Source organism: Pseudorasbora parva, chromosome 12, assembly GCF_024679245.1.
Source record: "Pseudorasbora parva isolate DD20220531a chromosome 12, ASM2467924v1, whole genome shotgun sequence".
Taxonomy (NCBI): domain Eukaryota; kingdom Metazoa; phylum Chordata; class Actinopteri; order Cypriniformes; family Gobionidae; genus Pseudorasbora; species Pseudorasbora parva.
The window spans coordinates 34,361,817-34,380,969 of record NC_090183.1 but is presented as its reverse complement, the minus strand read 5'-3'; the positions used below and the strand labels follow the sequence as shown (position 1 = coordinate 34,380,969).

The 19,153-nt window shown below is 37.3% G+C and overlaps 1 protein-coding gene across 5 annotated transcripts in view; it reads left to right on the top strand.

The window, feature by feature from the left end:
• Positions 1-13,410, top strand: part of LOC137094360 (gamma-aminobutyric acid receptor subunit gamma-3) — a 196,397-nt gene extending 182,987 nt beyond the window's left edge. For 2 of the 5 annotated variants that reach the window (XM_067459958.1, XM_067459961.1), the window contains 4 exons: positions 810-962; positions 8,161-8,360; positions 9,415-9,447; positions 10,779-13,410. In XM_067459958.1, coding sequence (XP_067316059.1) covers positions 810-962; positions 8,161-8,360; positions 9,415-9,447; positions 10,779-11,057 — 665 coding nt within the window. In that variant the 3' untranslated portion in view covers positions 11,058-13,410. Of the gene's footprint in view, positions 1-809; positions 963-2,849; positions 2,899-8,160; positions 8,361-9,393; positions 9,448-10,778 lie in introns of those variants that run through there. The other 3 variants (XM_067459960.1, XM_067459959.1, XM_067459962.1) reach the window with 3 other exon arrangements.
• The last annotated feature ends 5,743 nt before the right edge of the window (positions 13,411-19,153 follow it).

The window sequence follows — 19,153 nt, the reverse complement described above, 5'->3', positions numbered from 1 at the left end:
AAGAAAAAAAGTATTTTGATTGAACTAGGTATTTTAATATTTTTTGCATATTGCTAATTATTTTGACCGGTAAAACAAAATGATTTGCAATATGTGGAAAAGATCAAAAGACATTGTACAGTTGAAATGTTTTCCCCCTAACATTTCACACACTGTGTACATTCTGCCAGTGAAAATGGATAGAAAATGCTCATCACGGCATGAAGGAAAAAAAATCTGTAGCTTTCAATGCTGAAGGTTACAATGAAAAGTGAAAAGGTTTTGTTTAGGCCTCTAGACAAACCCATAGTAATGACTGAAAGACAACGTTCAAAAGTTCACAATATCAGGAAGAAAGATGCTTTCAAACATTTCAAAACTTCAGATTAGGTGTAGACCTGTAAATATTCTGTATATTATGCTACCATCGCTAATAACACAGCTCAAGAATCTGCTCAATTGAGAATTTCTGCATATTAGATTTGTATTTCAAATGAACACTTAATAAATAGCCTTGAAACATAGATATAAAAATGTCAATAAAGAAAGCAGAAAAATTCTGAAACATTGCAATTAAATCAGAGATAAAATATTTTCAAGGTTGGACAGTCTCTTACAAAAATAAAAGACTCAAAACTGGCAGAAGGGCTTTATAAATGAAAATATAAAAGCAATATGACCTTCACATTGCAGAAGTTTTAGACTTGGTTTGTCAATGCACGTATGTTTAGTCATTGAAGTACAACAATGTATTTGAGAAACCATTGGTTTCTACTTTGTAGAGATGTTTCATTGGTATCTCAGCATCTTTTTTCTCCTTCTCTTTCTAGGTGACTATGTGGTGATGACTGTATATTTTGACCTAAGCAGAAGAATGGGATACTTCACAATTCAGACCTATATCCCCTGCATACTTACTGTGGTTCTCTCTTGGGTCTCCTTTTGGATCAAAAAAGATGCAACCCCAGCCAGAACAGCACTAGGTACATACAGTAAATGCACCTGATCCCTGTGTGAATCATTCATGTGTGACTTAATGTTTCTGTTTCTTTAAAGAAAAAAAGGCAGTATTAAAGAGATAGTTCACCCAAAAATTAAAATGACCCCATGATTCACACACCCTCAAGCCATCCTAGGTGTATATAACTTTCTTCTTTCAGACGAATGCAATCAGAGTTTTATTAAAAAAATGCCCTGGCTCTTCCAGTCCACCGGAAGCTAGATAATTTACTTTATAACATGTTAAATGTAGATTTATATATTTTTTTACACAAATCCATCCATTCACTTCAGAAGGCCTTTATTAACCCTCTGAAGCCATGTGGATTACTTTTTTAATGGATGGATGTACTTTTTTGGGCTTCAAATTTTGGGCTGCCATCCACTGCCATTATAAAGCTTAGATTAGCGAGGATATTTATTTTTAATATATATAACTGATTGGCGTCATTTACAAATGTCATATACACCTAGGATGGCTTACGGCTGAGGGAAATTATGGGATCATTTTCATTTTTGGGTGAACTATATCTTTAAAGACACTTTGAAAAGTGCATTTATGGTTGTTACATTATGGTTGTTACTTTGGACATGTACACACTGCAAAGTTTTGGAAGTGATTTAAAGTGCCCCTATTATGCTATTTTAAAGGTTTCTAGTTTTGCTTTAGAGGTCTCCTACAATAGATTGACATGCATTCATACACTTTAAATTGATACAAACAATAACAGTGGCATCAGTTTTACTGTATCAATTCCAGCATCCTCCTTTAGAAGTGCAAAGTTGATTTGCTTTTGCAGCACAGAATACAGCGTCTTCTTGACTTGACAACATGAACAACACAAACCCTACTTTTGCAGGCCTCAGGTGCAACTGCTGTGTTTAAGGGTGGGTCAAAGTAGTTGTTTTTTTGTGGGAAGCCAATAAAGACCAGGCTGGCATTATGCAAATTTGTTACAAACCTACATAGGCTCATGCAGGTAGTAAGACTGGAATTTCCAATTACTTATTTTAGGCAGTTCTGAACTGGTGCTGTTTTTTGGGAGACAATAGCTGTTTTTCTACCATCAGACCAAACTATTTTCATAACTTAACTGTTAAATTCCATTCCGATCCATCCCTGCTGGTACAGACACGGTTACATTTTCCACTGTGGGGCTGATAACGGAGCTATTTGGAATGTAAGACAAATGCATGCCTTAATGACAGATGGTATGAGATGTTAATAGTGATCACGTTATGGAGGATGATTAGATATCTTTTCATTTTATTATTAACTTGTGTTTTTACTTCGCTCAAAAAAATGCACTTGGCCAGCTACAGAAAACTGGTAGCCAGGAAACAGACCAATCCTGATTGCCGACGTCACGACACACATTCTACCAGCACGGTTTAGCAAGGTTCATCAAACGCACTAAGAATTCTAGGCCGAGAATGGTTATAACTGGAAACCGTGCCTTATCGTTCTAATAACCGTTCGGCTCAACAGTGAAAAAACATCTTATATTTTATCTCCATTTATTGTGCACTTTATTGTGTCTTTTACATTCATAAACAGCTATATTACACACTACATAAAATGAAACATCTAAAAACGTGTAATATGGGCACTTTAATGCTATAGTGAATTCCCTGAATTATCATACGGAATACAGAAGTCATTCACGAAATTGTGATAGTTAATAAAATATTTTGTTTTAATCATCCAAGTTGACATATTATAAGAATGAAAGGCATTATAAACAAATGTTTTATAAAAAAAGAACATCTATGTGTGTTTTTTTTATTTATTTTTTGTCTGTTTACATTTATTCTTGTTTCATTACAGCGCTTCATCTGTTTTTTTGTTGGCTTTACTCATTTCTTTATAGTTTCCTGCTTTGTCCATGTCCTGTCCTGGTAAATGTCACTTTTGTCAAGGTAATTTTTCTTTTTTCTTTTTGTTATTTATCAAATAATTAGACCTTGGTATTTTTTTAAATGTATCCCCATGTTCTTCAATGAGAGATCTGCATGTATCTTGCGATTTAGAAAGGCTTTTAATCTGTCTCGCGACGTAGTTTGATTAGCTTTCCACTCTTAGGCTGTCTTGTTAACTTACTTCGCCCACAACAGGTAAATGGCCTAAGATGGTGTTCCCACGGAGTATTCTCAAGCTAACAAGCAGGATCAGTGACGGTCATAAAAAAGGAATCATAGATTGACATAAATTGGGTATCTAGACTGATCCTATAGCTAACTGCTAAGAAAACTGGATGAAAAGGCCCTGCACAATCCTTGTTTGGAAGAAAAGAAATAAACTGGCAACATACTCTTAGAAGAAAAAGAAGGATGAATGCAATTAATCTGTCTGACAAAAGAAGTCATTATACCTTCAGTGGAAAGAAAGGGAGTAGGAGAAAAAGTAGAGATTTGCTTTACAGGCATCCGGTTGATCGATGAAGTCCAGAGAGAAAGGCAGCCGAGATAAAATGTGGGAGAGAGAGCGAGCTTGGGCTCACAGCCGTGGAAATGTCAGGTTAGAAAGGAATGTGACCAAGACAGAACCCAGAAAAAATTGTGAGGGGCCAAGTATAGGGTGGACAGTCAGCCTTTGAAGACATGAGCAACTTCATCTGAAAATGTAATTTGTGTGGTAACATCTAAATTAACTGCTTTTGTACATAGCCAGAATGTATGGGGACACACAGATAGCACACCCATATGTGCTTTTTAATTTGAAAACCATTTGGTCGTCACTTTTCTGCTATAACAACTGTCTCTCTGCTGGGAAGACTTTGCACTTGTTGGAACATGGCTGCTGGGATTTGCTCCAAGTCAGACACAAGAGCGTCAGTGAGGTCAGGCATGGATGGCATTGTTAAGATTTATCCCAGAAGTCTTACGTGGTGTTCAGGTCTGGGCAATCAATTTCTTACATGTTCCCCACTTTAGGCAAAGTGGCATGCCCATTCAACAAAAAATAACAAGAAAAAGTATAAATCTACCTGACTAAAGTTAGTTATACAAAAGAAAGTAATTTTAAAGGTCAGTCCAGGTAGAAATAGCTCCTTTCAAGGCTTTCAACACCCATATGAAAGTTGCTGGGTGAACCACCTCTTTAAGTCCTGGCAAAGCCAGAAAGGCCTTAATGTGGGGAGTTTACCCGTTCTCCCTGTTAGTTTTCTTTGGGTGGTCCTGTTTCCCCCACAATCCAAAACAACACGTTCCCTTTCAGTCAGTCACTATGATTTACGTCAGTGACTGACATAATGGGGGACTGACATTCTTTCGCTTAGAAGCCAATCACCTTCCAGTTCTACAATATGAGCCAATGGCAAAACTATTTTCATGGCGAACTCTGCCTCCCAGCGTGTGTACATACACTGTCATCTAGATTCTCTTCACGAGGACCTTCTTTGGCTGATGGCCAGGGTGATCTGAAGGTTGGGAGTTGGGGGACACCCCGATGTGTATTCCTCGTGGCCACACCCCTTTCTACATCGCAAGCTGTGGAGCTTCCGATTGAGATGGCTGGTCCCTCACACCCGGTGTTTAATTCAAGGCTTTGGCTGATGGTATGATGTCGATCGCCGCATCAAAAGCCTGAGTCTTCTGGAGATAAGGGTTCGGCTGCGCTGCCTCCTCCTGGAGTGCCAGCATTGCCCAAGTCTGATCCAGAGCTGAAGGTCATGCTTTCCCAGGCAACCGTGAACATTGGGCTGGACTGGAATACTCCACCTCAGCCCAAACGTTCAATCCTGGATGATGGGTTCCTGGGCACCTGCTACTGTCCCCCCATTCCATTCGGTGGTGTGGTCGAGGACTTTACCCAGCAGTTCTCGGCCGCCCAGGAGAAGTCTGAGGTGTTTAAACACGTGCTGACAAGGCGCTGCTGCACCTACACCACTGCAAGCTCAATCACCCCTGCCTCGAAGGTGATAGGCTTCTAAGCGAAACCACCATTCCGTCAATCACTGACTTAATGTGTCTCCATTCCTTCTTTCAGGGAACGAGGGTTACATACGCAACTGAGACACTCTCACACCCAACTAATCACAAATTGATGCTTGATCAGAACCCTTTGACATCACTTTTTAATGCACATTGTACCCCTTTAGCATAATTTCAAATACTTATATCACTGACAACAGTAGTCCGGCCAGGATATTGTCATTTAAAAGTTGTTGTTGCAGCCCTCAACTGATGTTGATGTTGACAGGTTGTGTTTTGGCCTGAAGCCCCACCCTCCACCTTTCTACCAATCACAAAGTCAGTAGTGTTTCGGCATCTGGGTTGCCAGCTCTGTTCTACTTACCACAGCTGCAGCTACAACCGTTCCTGCTGGATCCTGCAGCCTATCTGGCAACCTCGAGGGGAGGGGAAGGGGATAGTGATTGCAGTACCAGGGGGGATTTGAAGGCTGCATGCGTCATCAAAGATGTCTTAACAAAAGTCACCTTAATAAAATTGACTGTTATTCATCATGAGGTGCTTTCTTAAATGAGACCACCTCGATGGCACGTGTAAATGCGACCTCAGGAGGATGCAGCCTTCGAAATGAGACGCATCAATATGACTGACTGTGTGTGCGTGTGTGTGTGTGTGTGTGTGTGTGTGTGTGTGTGTGTGTGTGTGTGTGTGTGTGTGTGTGTGTGTGTGTGTGTGTGTGTGTGTGTGTGTGTGTGTGTGCGCACCTGATAATCCTGCGCGCGCGCAGGATTATCAGGTGTTGGGGACCTGGCAACCTACCCCGGAAAAAACATTGCCAAGAAATCACCAAAATCATCCAAAGAAAAAAAAAGGAAAAAAAAAAATACACTACAATTCAAAAGACTGAAGTCATGAAGATGTTTAATCCTTTTATTCAGCAATGATTTATTAAATTGATTTAAGAAATGACACAAAGACATTTCTAATGATACAACATTTGTTGCTATTTTAAATAAATGCTGTTCTTTTTAATGATCTATGGAAATTAATTAATTCATTATACAGTATATGATGTGAACATTACATAAATATATTAATCAAAGAATCCGGTAACACTTTACAATAAGGTTGTATTAGTTAACATTAGTTAATGCATTAGTTAACATGAACTAACCATGAACAAAACCTCTATCTGTTCAGCATTAGTTCATCTTTGTTAAGGTTAGTTAATAAAAACTACAGCTGTTCATGGCTTGTTCATGTTAGTTCAAAGTACATTAACTAATGTTAACAAGATTTTAATAATGCATCAGTAAATGTTAAAAATTAACATTAACAATGATAAATTGTGCAGTTTATCATAAGTTCATGTTAACGACTGCAGTTAACTAATGTTAACTAATGGAACTTATTGTATTATCAAGAAGTATTACCAAGAATCATTAAAAAAAAAGATCAGTTTCCACAAAAAATATTAAGCATGCAACATAATAAAAGAACATGTTTCTTGAGCATCAAATCAACTTTTTAAAGTGATTTCTGATCATGTGACACTCATTGAAGAGATGTCTGCTTCAGCTTTGCCTTCTCTTAAACATATGTTAATAAACATTAAAACAGAAAACTGTGATTTTACTGTACAACCATTTTACAATATTGCTATTTTTAATCAAATAAATGCAGCCTTGGTGAGCATATGAAACTTAAAAAAACAAACAAAAAAAAAACTGAAATTTACCAACCCCAAAAGTAGAAAAGTACTGAACACACCTAACAGCCGGTGTACATCATTGCTAACATTACTAACTCTTTCAACCCACAAACCAGCAGACTGGGTCCCATCACTGAAAAGTACAGGATGTACAGAATTACAGTAATTTGAACATCCAGCCAGTTATTATGTCATTCTTATCCATCGCAAAAACAGATGAGAGAACTAATGAGGCTAAAATGGAGCTAAGCAGTTCAGGAAAGAGTGCCATTTTGGAATGCATATTTCATTCACAGGATTTTTTGACGCAGGCAGGCAGTCATTTAACTAAGTGCCACTGTAACAGGGGAAGTCAGTCTAACAGGTGAAGGTAATCACCGTGGCCAGCAACAGCAGAGGAAAAAAGGAATGGGGTGCCAAATTCTCTGTGAAATAGATGAAGCTTGCTTGTTTCCATAGAAACCCTTACAAAATAGGGGCACAGTCACTGGTTCTCTGAGGCAACTCTAAATGTCCATGCAAGAGTGGAGCTAAAAATGTCTACACGCTTCTAAGATTCTAGGTGTTTGTGTGGGTGGATTTTTTTTTTTAATTTGCAGGTGTCGCTTTTCCTATCATATGCAAGAAAAGGACTTCAGCATCTGGACAGGTGTCAAATTGAAGGCACATAATAGTGTTGTTATTGGGTTTTTTTTGTTTTTTGTTTTTCCTATTTAAAAAAAGAATAATAATTTGCTGTGGTGGTGAATTATGGTGGTGGTTAAAATATTGCATTTACTGATCTATATAGAGATCTGGATTGCTCATGACATCATAAAAAGTCAAGCCACTGCGCCGCGATATTGATATTCCCTTATAAGCTCACGTGTTTTATTGAATGAATAGGAAATTGTATGATTTTTACTAAGAAAACTGCCTAACATGATACTGTTTGATCTGAAGTCTCCCTCTTATAAATATACAGGGTGTTAAACACTATACAATAATAAAAGTGGTAACAGGATTACAGATAACATTTGAAGTAATTTACATACATATATCGTAAAACTAGTCCTGTGATTTTAGGTCAGTAGGGAACAGTAAAATGGCCGCTCTGCTAGGTGGCAGTTTAGAACGCAATGAGCAATCCAGTCATTATGCAGATCAGTGATTTCATTACTCTTTTTTTTCTTTCATTTTGCCTGTATTAAAATCCTGCCTATGTAGAGCATTTCAAGTCAATCACTTATGAGGTTCCATTTTAGATAGGCGGCCTAGTGAGGCAGCTCACTAGATTTTGGAACAGAGCAATTTCTTTTAATACCCATACAACAACAACAACCAGAGCAATGGAGTTTTAGATGGAACTTAATCAGGTCTGCTCAGTGAAAAAGCATCACATAATTAGCTTAGAGACAAAAAATAAGGTTTGTTTTGTATTCAGCAGAGATATCAAACTACATTTTACTCATGCTAACCATGTCAGCGTACGGTTTAGATGATTTAGCTCATATTTTTCATTAGCAGGCATTTCCCTCGTTACCGGCATTTCCATCTAATATTCTCTTTTGATTATGCAGGAATAACAACAGTATTAACCATGACAACGCTCAGCACGGTGGCACGGACATCACTACCCAGGGTCTCGTACGTCACAGCAATGGACCTTTTCGTCACTGTATGTTTCCTGTTTGTTTTTGCGGCTCTCATGGAGTATGCCACACTCAATTATTACTCCTACAATGCTCGCAAACCAACCTGCAACAAGACAAAAAGATCGGTGAGTACCATGTTCTGCACAAATCAAGATTGTTTGATGATGATAAACTTTATTTTATATAGCAAAAGGTACAAAGTATACAAATGCTTAGATTCTGTGCATCTCTAATATGAGAAGGGAGGGATGAGAAAGCCCTGTCCCCTACAGATCGCAAACGTGTCTGTGGGACAGTCAGTTAACCAGCTTAAGAGGGGCACAAATGATGCCTAGGAATATATAAAGTTAAAAGCACAGACAGATACTGAGGGGCCAGACCATGTAGTGCCTTATATGTGAGCATAAGGATTTTTAAAATCAACGTGGAACCTGACCGGTAGCCAGTGCAAAGACTTCAATATTAGAGTTATGTTCATTTCTCCTCACACCAGTCAGGATTGTAGCAGCAGAATTTTGCACACATTGCAATTTGTTGAGTGTGGTTTTAGGAACAGTATATTGCACATGTTGGTCAAAAGTAAAACTCTAATCAAATATAACAAAATATATATAAAACATTTTTTTTAATTAGTTTGGAACTCCAAAACAGAGCCATCTACATTTAACATCTGTGAACCAGCTTTACAAAGCTGATGAGGAGAGCCAATAAGCAAAACCTCTGTCTTATCACTATTGAGACACAAAAGGTTTTGGGTCACCAATATATTTATCTCAGAAAAACAATGTAAATGAAAATAAAGATCCACATTTCGACCTGGCTTGAAGTGAATATAAATCTGAATGTCATCTGCATAGAAATGATAAGTAAGCCTGAGTGATCTTAAGAGCAATCCAAGAAAATATATAAATGCTAAAAAGTAAGGGGCCTAAAATTGAACCTTGAGGATCAGAGCCAATCTCATGTGCTCAAAAAGATTATTAACAGTAAGGCGATTGTGTAGCTACATAGCCGCAGTGCGTTCTAAAGTTTTTGCCAGACAGGATATGGCTTGGTAAGACTAGGGTAAATGTTTGGTATGGGGCGATAATTATGAATAATAATGATTATATTAATATAATTATAATATAATTATTAATTAAAGATTGTATGCTGCAGTTTATGCTGTTCTTCTTTTAGGAGAATGCTATGCATCCTGTTCACACAATATATGTAAGTTTTTTTTTTTCTTGCTCTAGCCATCTATCAAAGTTTCATGTCCACCATGTATATTAAAATGAATACCGAAATCTTCCAGGGCCATTTTTAACAACAACAAAAAAAATGTATACAGTTTAATACAGGCTAATTTTAGCATCATTGTGCTTTGGTTTGAAACAAAAGTGGTTTAAGAGATACGGAAGGAGCAATTGTAGGGTTTAGCAGTAACTATTAAATGTTTATAAATGTATATCACAAATGTTTGTAGAAGCAGTCTGCATGCATAGGTGCTTGATTTTATACACCTAGGGCAATGGAAGTGATTGGAACACCTGAATTCATTGATTTGGATATTTTTATATATACTTTTAGCAATATAGTGTATATTAAGTGTACTCAAGTGTATTAGCAGGTCAGGTAAGTCATTAAATCGTTATTTTTACCCTTTCAAATACATGAAATACTCGTCCAATTCAGTAGAGTCTATTATTGTTATACCGTCAGAACATAGGGATGTACTATTGCTATCAAATAAGCAGACAGAAGTCCCTTTTTGCATATTTGTGTTTGTTATAGGCGATCTCTCAAGATGGTATGGTATGGAAATATGATTTCATTAGGCTGATGTTGTTAGTCTTTGTCTATGTGTGTAATGTGATGCTAAATTATGGTTGAGCAAGCACGTCTTACTTTTTATTCATTGTGTTTCTCCGGTGGCAGTCTCCGCAGGTGAAATTTTCCCACTCTCTCGCCGATCACTCATTTTGATTAGATCTTATCTCTGCTGAGAAGCACAGATAATTACCATAGCAATTTTACACGAAACAAATATTACCCTATAGGTGATCTCACATAGATTATCTTTCAGTTCTGTAATTACCATGCTTTGTTATGTCACCATAATGAGACGAATAACTGGGAATAAGTGGCAGAATACTACTGGAGAGGTTTCGTTGTGTGGTCTAAAAGGGTTTAGAGAAAGGATTTAGACAACCGTGCTCAGATTTTAAGGTCATTCTACCTGCCCGGGAAAGATTGATGCTGCACTTGACTTGCCCACCGGAGAGAACACTGTTAGTTCAAGTGAGTGGGAATCTCTTTTAGAAGCCACCATGATCTTATGCTTTGATTGACAGGCCACTCTGAATGACTTGTTTTGCTCGTGGCATAGATTAGATGTACAAGCATGCACTTCAACTACAGATTTGTTGTTCGATTGGATGAAATATTGTGTACAGTACATGCAAAACGCATCCAAATTTACGACTCCATAGCTTTTGTGGATGCATGTTGCAAACGAGAGCCCTTCAGATTCTAAAAGGATGTTTGTTTTTGTCCAACAGAACTACTCAGTACTGGATGTGGGTCCACCTCCCACAGTTATCACACTCAACAACTCCATGTACTGGCAGGAGTTTGATGATACCTGTGTTTATGAGTGCCTGGATGGAAAAGACTGCCAGAGTTTCTTCTGCTGCTATGAAGAGTGCAAAGATGGAGCGTGGCGAAAGGGCCGTGTGCATATAGACATTTTGGAACTCGATGCATACTCTCGTGTCTTCTTTCCCACCTCTTTCCTATTGTTCAATATTGTCTACTGGGTAGGCTACTTATATCTTTAGCGGTCCCACACACCTCACGACGCAAAGGACCTGACTTTTGGTTCTGTCAGAGCCGAAACCAAGAATAGACTGAACCAGGACTTTCAAGGTACTGTAAAAAAAAAAAAGAGCGGACACTGGTTATCAGAGTTGAGCTTTGGTGATACAAGGACTTCTCCAGTAGAAGAAAATGAAAAATGAGACTACAGAAACCGAAAACTACAGCAGATACGTCAAAACCCTTAAAACCAGGTTTTATATGGTCAGGAAGGATATTGTCACAAGCTCTTTAAGTGGTTGCAATTCTCTGGCAGAGACCTTGCCTTTTGTTCTTCAGGTACCAGGGGGGAAAAAAAGATTCACGACGTTCCTCTCACACAGTCTCGTCTTTTTATGGGTGAAAGAGCAACTGTAAGAAGTCAAGGTGTGAAAAATCCTTAGGCCAAGACAGAGTGAGAAAAAAAATGCCTTGCATAGCATGTGACCCTCTGACTTTTGGTGTCTCTTACAATCCTGGTAGATCGTTCACATGAATGGAAACCTGTCATCTAGCCATCAGTCAAAACCAGACCGGCTTTCATGTAAGCAGAGCTTTCAGAGCCATCTATAGTGCCTTCCACTGGAGGAGAAGCCATCAGGCAGAGAAATCTTAGAAATGATGGCAGGAGCATCATCTGGTCTTGACTGACCGCTGATGGTTTTCTTTTGGAGTTTATTTGACCTTTAGTTATAGTCACCCATTATTTTAATGCATTCAACATGTCTAAACCCATTGTCACTGCATGTTATAGTACCCTGAATCAGCACAAGAATGGCAAGAGAGTAGAACCATTTTGGAAGATTTGGAATATTAATTAGTATGTAGATTGCAAATGTTTGCCTATATTTCTAGATTTTTATAGCATCATTTTTTCCACACAAAAGAAAGGTTAATTAAAGATTAAATCAATATATTATACATTAGACAATATTTTATTTTGAAATGCCTAACGTCTATTAGCATCAGCTTATTACTTAAAAAGTGCATGCATAGAATGGATCATAAGTTCCATAGACTCTCACCCTTCAGTATAGTCCAGCTGGCAAAATAGTTGCTATCCATGTCTATGCCAAGTACAGCAAAATCAACACCGCCCTAAGAAAATCAAGGGAAGTGAGTGTCTCTGGATCTTCATGGACACATTTGCATTATTTGCAGATTTTATTATTCTGTCTAGGACTTGCATCTACAGCCCCATCCTATGATATGGCAATACGTTTTATATTTGCGGGTTCATTTGAAAAGTACAATTCTGTCATCCTTTATTTAAATTACATTCTCCACTCAGAATACAAAAGGAGTTATCTAGCAGAATGTCAAGGCTGCATGTTTCCAAACAATAACATTTGGTTGTGCTCTTTGGAAAAAAACTAAAAACAATTTGGTTACACTTTATGTTAAAGGGATAGTTGAAAATGAAACCAAAAATGAACATTACCCCCATGATTTACTTACCCTCAAGTCATCCTAGTTGTATGACATTCTTGTTTCAGACAATACAGTTGGCGTTATATAAAAAAATGCCCTGGTTAATCCAAGCTTTATAATGGGAGTGAATGGGAGCCCAAGATTTGGAGCCCAAAAAAGTTATTTTATAATGGATTCCATCCATTATAAAAGAAATCCACACGGTCCCTGGGGTTAATAAAGGCCTTCTGAAAAGAAGCTATGGGTTTTTGTTAGAAAAATATTCATACGTATTTAAACCTTTATAAAAAATATCTGGCTTCCGCCAGACCGTCTTCTACGGAGCCCCACACATGACGTGCAAGGAATAAAAAGTTAATCATGCACACAATTGACTAATTCGTCCCCTCAGTTTATAAATCGTGCACAATTTACCATTTAGTTCTCTTGACTTGCTAAACCGTCCATATGATTTACTAATTCGCTCCCTTGATTTATAAATCGTGAGCAAGATTTAGCAAATCGAGGTAACAAATTAATACATTGAATGTCATAGCTTGAGGGGAAGTAAATAATATGGAATTAATTTCCATTTTTAGGTAAACTATCCCTTTAAGGTGACCATGTTTCCGTGTAATTATACATTTAAATAGTAAGTGATAATAAATAACTACATGTTCTTACTATAGGGTTAGGATTGGAGTTTGATTAGGGTTAGTGCATTTATATTTCATTTATAGTTTTTCACTATAGTAACAACATGTAAGGGCACTATAAAATAAAGTGTTAGCGAAAAATCATACAGGTTTGGAACGATATGAGGGTACACTCTTAGAAGAAAAGGTTCTATTAAGAACCTTAAAAGCGCTACGTATTTGGAACCCCTAAAAGGTTCTTCACCTTTTTAAGTGGCAAAAGGGGTCTTTCTTGTCATTATAGAACCTTTTCAGCATAAAAGGTTCTTCGGAGTTGAGTAAAGAACCCTATGGTTCTATATAGAACCCAAAATGAACCTAATGAAGTGTACTCAACTCCAAAGAAGCTTTTATGCTGAAAAGGTTCTATAATGACAAGAAAGACCCCTTTTGTCACTTAAAAAGGGTTCTATATAGAACCTTACATGGGTTGTAAATACGCAGCGCCGATTGATCCTTTTAAGGTTCTATATAGAAACTTTTCTTTTAAGAGTGTAAGTAGATTTTTGAGTGAGTAGTTTTTGAGTGAGCTATCCATTTAATAATAAGATGGAGTGTCAGCATAATACCCATAATTAAAACAATAACAGTAACACCTTACACAAATGTTTGAAATGGCTGCATCATTGAAGTAACAATGAACAACATTTTTACAGCCTTTATTAATCTAGGTTAATGCTAGTTTATATATATATACTGATGTTCATTGTTAATTCACGTTCATTCATCATTAACTTTTGCTAATTTATACAACTTGAAATGTTAAAAATGAATTTGCTTATGTATAAATTAACATGAACCTTGGTTAATAAATGCTGTTAGGTGTATTGTTCATTGCTAGTTCATGATACCTAATGTGTTAGCAAATTGAAATATGTTGTAAAGTGTTACCAACCAACCTTTAGCACACTGCAGTAAGAACCCTACATAATCACTGTGCTCATTACCAAACTGTAATTCACAATAAGAGTTGCTACTGTGTTGCCTTAGGGTCACCTGCACAGAGATACTGTGAGATGATCCATTAGGAGCGATCGAATGGATTAATATAAAGTATCTACTTCAAATTAAAGTCATTACCAAAGGATTCACACTAGCTGATAACATTCTGAGGCAATCGCAAGGTCTTTGTCTTTTTTTCTTGATTTATTGTTTTGTAGACATGATCTTTATTATCATTATTGTCTCACAGGTAAAATGTTAATGTGTGATGCACACCAGAGGCAATATTTTTGTTATTTTCTTCCTCAATGATTGTAGCATTTTTCCCCGTCTGATACCACCGAGGTGGGCTGTGGATTCTACCAGCTTCAGCTCTAATACATCAAACCTACAGAAGGTATCAACAAATAATCAATCAAATCTTTTCCACTCGCTCTTTGGAGTCGCGTTTTTCTTTGATTTCATCTTTGACACTTGCTCGTTTTAGTTTGTGCCAAGCGTCTTTGTAAGGTAATCTTTAAGGATTGTTTCGCAGTCTGTTAACAATGTTCTGAATATCCAGAAATGTGCTGTGATTTGCTGCCAAGCCGATTCTCCTCTTGCATTTCATGACGCTTTAGTATAGGTTTTTCTGTTGTGGCTTCTTGAAGGTGTCAATCCACTATTGACCTGTTTTGCGATTCTGTTTGATGATAATCTGTGAGTGCTTCAACATGTTGTTATTGCGGCTGTTAACTCAGTTTGACGTATAATAATTATTAGCTGTTCATTTATAGTGGTGCTAGAGCTTCAAACCATCATTTCGAGTTCATCCATCGTTCGAGAGCAGCGGTTTTTGCTCTTCACACCCAAGGAGGCAGACAAATCTAACTTTGCCAAAAGTTCATGTTAGTTACCTAAAGCCATATGCTGGAATTAAATCCAATTATACTGCTTTTTATAGTGGCCTAATAATGACATTAATTCCAATGACGAAGTACTCCGAGGAAGGAAATAGAAAATCTTGAGCATTAGCCCTTGATGTATTTCAAGCTTATTTGGTCACGTTCTGTCATTGGATGTAGACTACTGGATATCATTCTTCACCATTCAAGACAGGGGATCTTTTCAACACAACAAATATACAGTTTAGTTCATTTGATTCATTGTTTTTGTTTTTTTTTACTAGGAGAAAAAAAGATTAACACATTCAAGTGACCTTCAAGAGGGTGGATATGCTATCCTTAATAATATATTACGTGCATTCACTGAACACTCAGTACTCTGGTGAGCGTGTTTCACCGGGTATGTTCCTGGATCAACATTCTAATCAGCCAATCAGATTACAGGGACAATGTTACAGTTTAAATCAAGTTTAGGCTTACAGCCCGGGTTAGGCAACACGATCTCATGGTAATGCGTATCAATAGTACGAGTGTGAAATCTCGTGGAATGGATATGCCGAAATGAGTTTTGCCGTGCATATGCTACGCAGTTTTTCGCGTGCATATGATACACACTTTATGGAGTGCATATGACACAATCTTGGGTACACTGTAAAAATGATATGTTCAATAAGTTATGACAACATATGATTTTACATTGTTTTGAAATGTTAAACTTGTTTTTATTAGTTATAGAAGATGTAACTCATTTTTTAAAGTCAGTTTAACAATTTAAGTTGAAAAAACTTAAACATCCAAGTCGATTGTGCTGCAAAAGTTCAAAATTTGCCTTTTTTTTACAGTGTAGGATTAGTGTGGTGGGGTGGGGGGTTCATACACTGTAAAAAAAGTTGGTTGGTTTTTGTTGGTTTAACTTAAAAAAGTAAGTAACCTGGTTGCCTTAAAATTTTGAGTTTATTGAAATTAAAAATTTGAGTTGATACAATGAAGGAAATTTGTTTAATAAATAGAAACTCAAAATATTTTTGTATCTGAACCACATAAAAAATTTGATAAATCATGAAAATAGCACTATTTGGCATGTTTCACTGCGCCATCACAAATAAAACACACACAATTACCCAATATGCTTACAAAATATTTTAATAATATTTTAATAAAGGTTGTCGAATCTCAAAAATGTTTATTGTATTAACTCAAAATTTCAATTTCAATGAACTCAAAATTTTAAGGCAACCAGGTAACTTTTTTTCTAAATAATTTTTTACAGTGTACGTATACTCATATAGCCTATACATTCCACGAGCTTGCAAAATTGTACTATTTATAAGCATTTTCGTGAGATCGGGCTTGGGTTAGGTGCATCCACATCAGTGTTATTCACCTCCCTCAAAGAATTTCCCTCTAATTTTATGGTTGGATATTGTTAGGACTACATATTTGGTGAAGAATGTTGATATGTTGATCCAGAATCATATCATATATAGGCCTACTTGGCAACATCACGGTGACCCATACTTTTTCCCACAGTCCAGCCACAAAACAGACCAGATAAATCTGGTTTTAAAAGCCGTCATTGCTACTTTCTTTCTTTCTCCTTCCCTAAGGGGACATGGTGGTGGAAGAGAAATATGAGATGGGAGGAAAAATAATAAGCCAAAGATTTTGCTTTCTCTCACAAATGTTTTGCGTTCCCTCAAGAAACGTTTTGTTCACTAGCAAAATGTATGCGTTCCCCCGATAAATGTTAATACAGCATCTGTTTATACAAGAATAAAGTTCAACATAACATAAGCTTATACTATTTAAATACTTCTGTAACGGAATCTACGTTTTTTATCAGTTTTTTTTTTGATAGACGCAAACTTCTTTTTTTAATATAACAATAACGTTTTACTGTTATAAAAATACAGATTTGTGAGCATTAGTGGAACTGAAGGCATTGAAGTAACACAAAACGCATGTGATCGTTGCCATGCAGTGAACCGGCCAATCATGAAACAGCTGTGTTGTCATCAGAGCTCGTGCAACCGCTCTTGAGAAGCTGTGCCGGCCGCTCTCCAATGGCACTTTTATGCCATATGTCACAGTAACATGGCGCCTGGGCTGTCTTAAGTTAGACAAAATTTCACACCGGTATGCACTGCTTCAAGTCAACCGCAGATAGGTCTGTGCAGCGCTGCATAAAGTCGAAAGTTTTTTGGGGAACACACATTTTGCAAGCGAACAAGGTTTTTAAGGGGAAAGGAAAACATTTGGGAGAGGACGCAAAAGCATTGCCCAAAAATTGATCTCATCTCTCTCTCTTTTTTCTTCACCATGCCCCTTTATGGGCTCCGTAGAAATGTACAGGTAATTAATAAAACCTTCAAAGTGCAGGTTACCCATTAAAGGCTGAATGCCAAAGAGATCGCGTTCACTGATCTGCTATGAAGATGGCTCCCCCCCTTCATGTTGCTCAATAATATCGTTGGGATTTGTTTGTTCACTACAGTATGGTAAACTACAGCATAATTCCTCACCTTTGAAAGATAGCAATCAATGCAATCAATGTCAGTGGCCTGTACTGTTTTTGGGAATAGTCTTAAAATATAACTGCTGTCCTGATAGCGATAATAATAATCATAATAATAAGAACTCTTTTTCTCTATTACCCCGTTCACACAGACACACTTTGTGCACCTCTTTTTCGCATTAACACACAATCTTTCATTGTAGATTATTGCTTTGTGTTTACAATGACAATTTGGTGTGTATTTCTCATGTTTCTATGGTTTGTGAGTGCTCACAATGTGCAGTGTTGTCAGTGGGGTTGTCATTTGGATTTGATAATAGAGGGTTTATGTGAGTTTTGGCCTGTCTATAAACTCATTTCTATTTCTTGTGCTATTTTCATAAATGTAGTTCTTTTTATAATTGAAATGTAAAGTGCAGAGGTGAATCAGAAGATGTGAAATAAAACTTTGTTTTCTTTTTTCCCATTTCTGTATATCACTGCAATCTTACCTGCACTTTATAAGTGACTTAGTTCAATGTATTTACAACAAATTAAAGGTATTTTGTAAGTAGGAGCAAGTTTCTTTTGCTAGCTGGAAGACATTCACTCATCTGTTTTTATCATCTCATTTAACACTGTAATTAATGGTACATGGTCCGATAAGACTGATGTATGAGAATGTTCGAGTCGATTCCACATTGATTTCTGCCCCAGCGGCTGTCAATAACCGCCTCAGTGCCTATGCATTAAAATTGTTCATATTTAGTGTTATCTGCCCTCTTAAAGGGATGGTACACCTAAAATTGAATATTTAGTCATCATTTACTAACCCTCACTTTATGACTTACTTACTTACTTTCATGGAACACAAATTTTGAGTTTTCAATGAATCTGTTGATTCAATATAGCCTGACAAGCCAGACCCACAGCAAGATGTTTGGTCTGGAAACTCACCATTGACAGGGCTCAATCCGAGGGGCGGGATAAACGGTTGTCTTTCAAACTCCTTCTGCACGCGATAGGATAGCGCTACAACCAACCAGAGCAACGAAGGTGAAACAGAGCTTGTTGATAGATTAAACATTCGCCGTATCCGGTTGGCTAAACTCCGAACACACCTTCCCTTTTTAAGAATGACTTCAGTGCCGTTCTTTGTTCTTTTCTCAGAGAAAAGCTTAACTCCAAGTCTTCCAGAGTCATGGCCAAAGCTGATTTGAAAGACCGCCGTTTGCCCGTTTCTGTGTTTACTAGAAGCACGCAAACGCAACTCGGCCGTCGTCATTATGGCCCCGCCCACCGACTCTATACACAATGTGATTGGCCCGGCAAGAGTTTGCCGTTTACAGCTCAGAAGGGTATTGAGAGTTGCTAGACAAAACTCGCGGGCAGATTAGATTTGCTGCCGCCAGGGTGCGTCTAGATTTCTAGGCTAGATTCAATACAGTTCTGAAGGAATTATCCACATATGGATTGATTTTATGACTTTGTTTAAAGCTTAAAGGCTGAATTGACATGATAAGTAAGAACAGAATTTTCACTTGTGGGTGAACTATTCCTTTAAAAACACTCGTGTGTTCTCGATTCAATGCAGCTTACTCAGCAATAGTTGACAGTTAAAACTGCACGTCGCCTAAAAGCAAATCACAAATAAA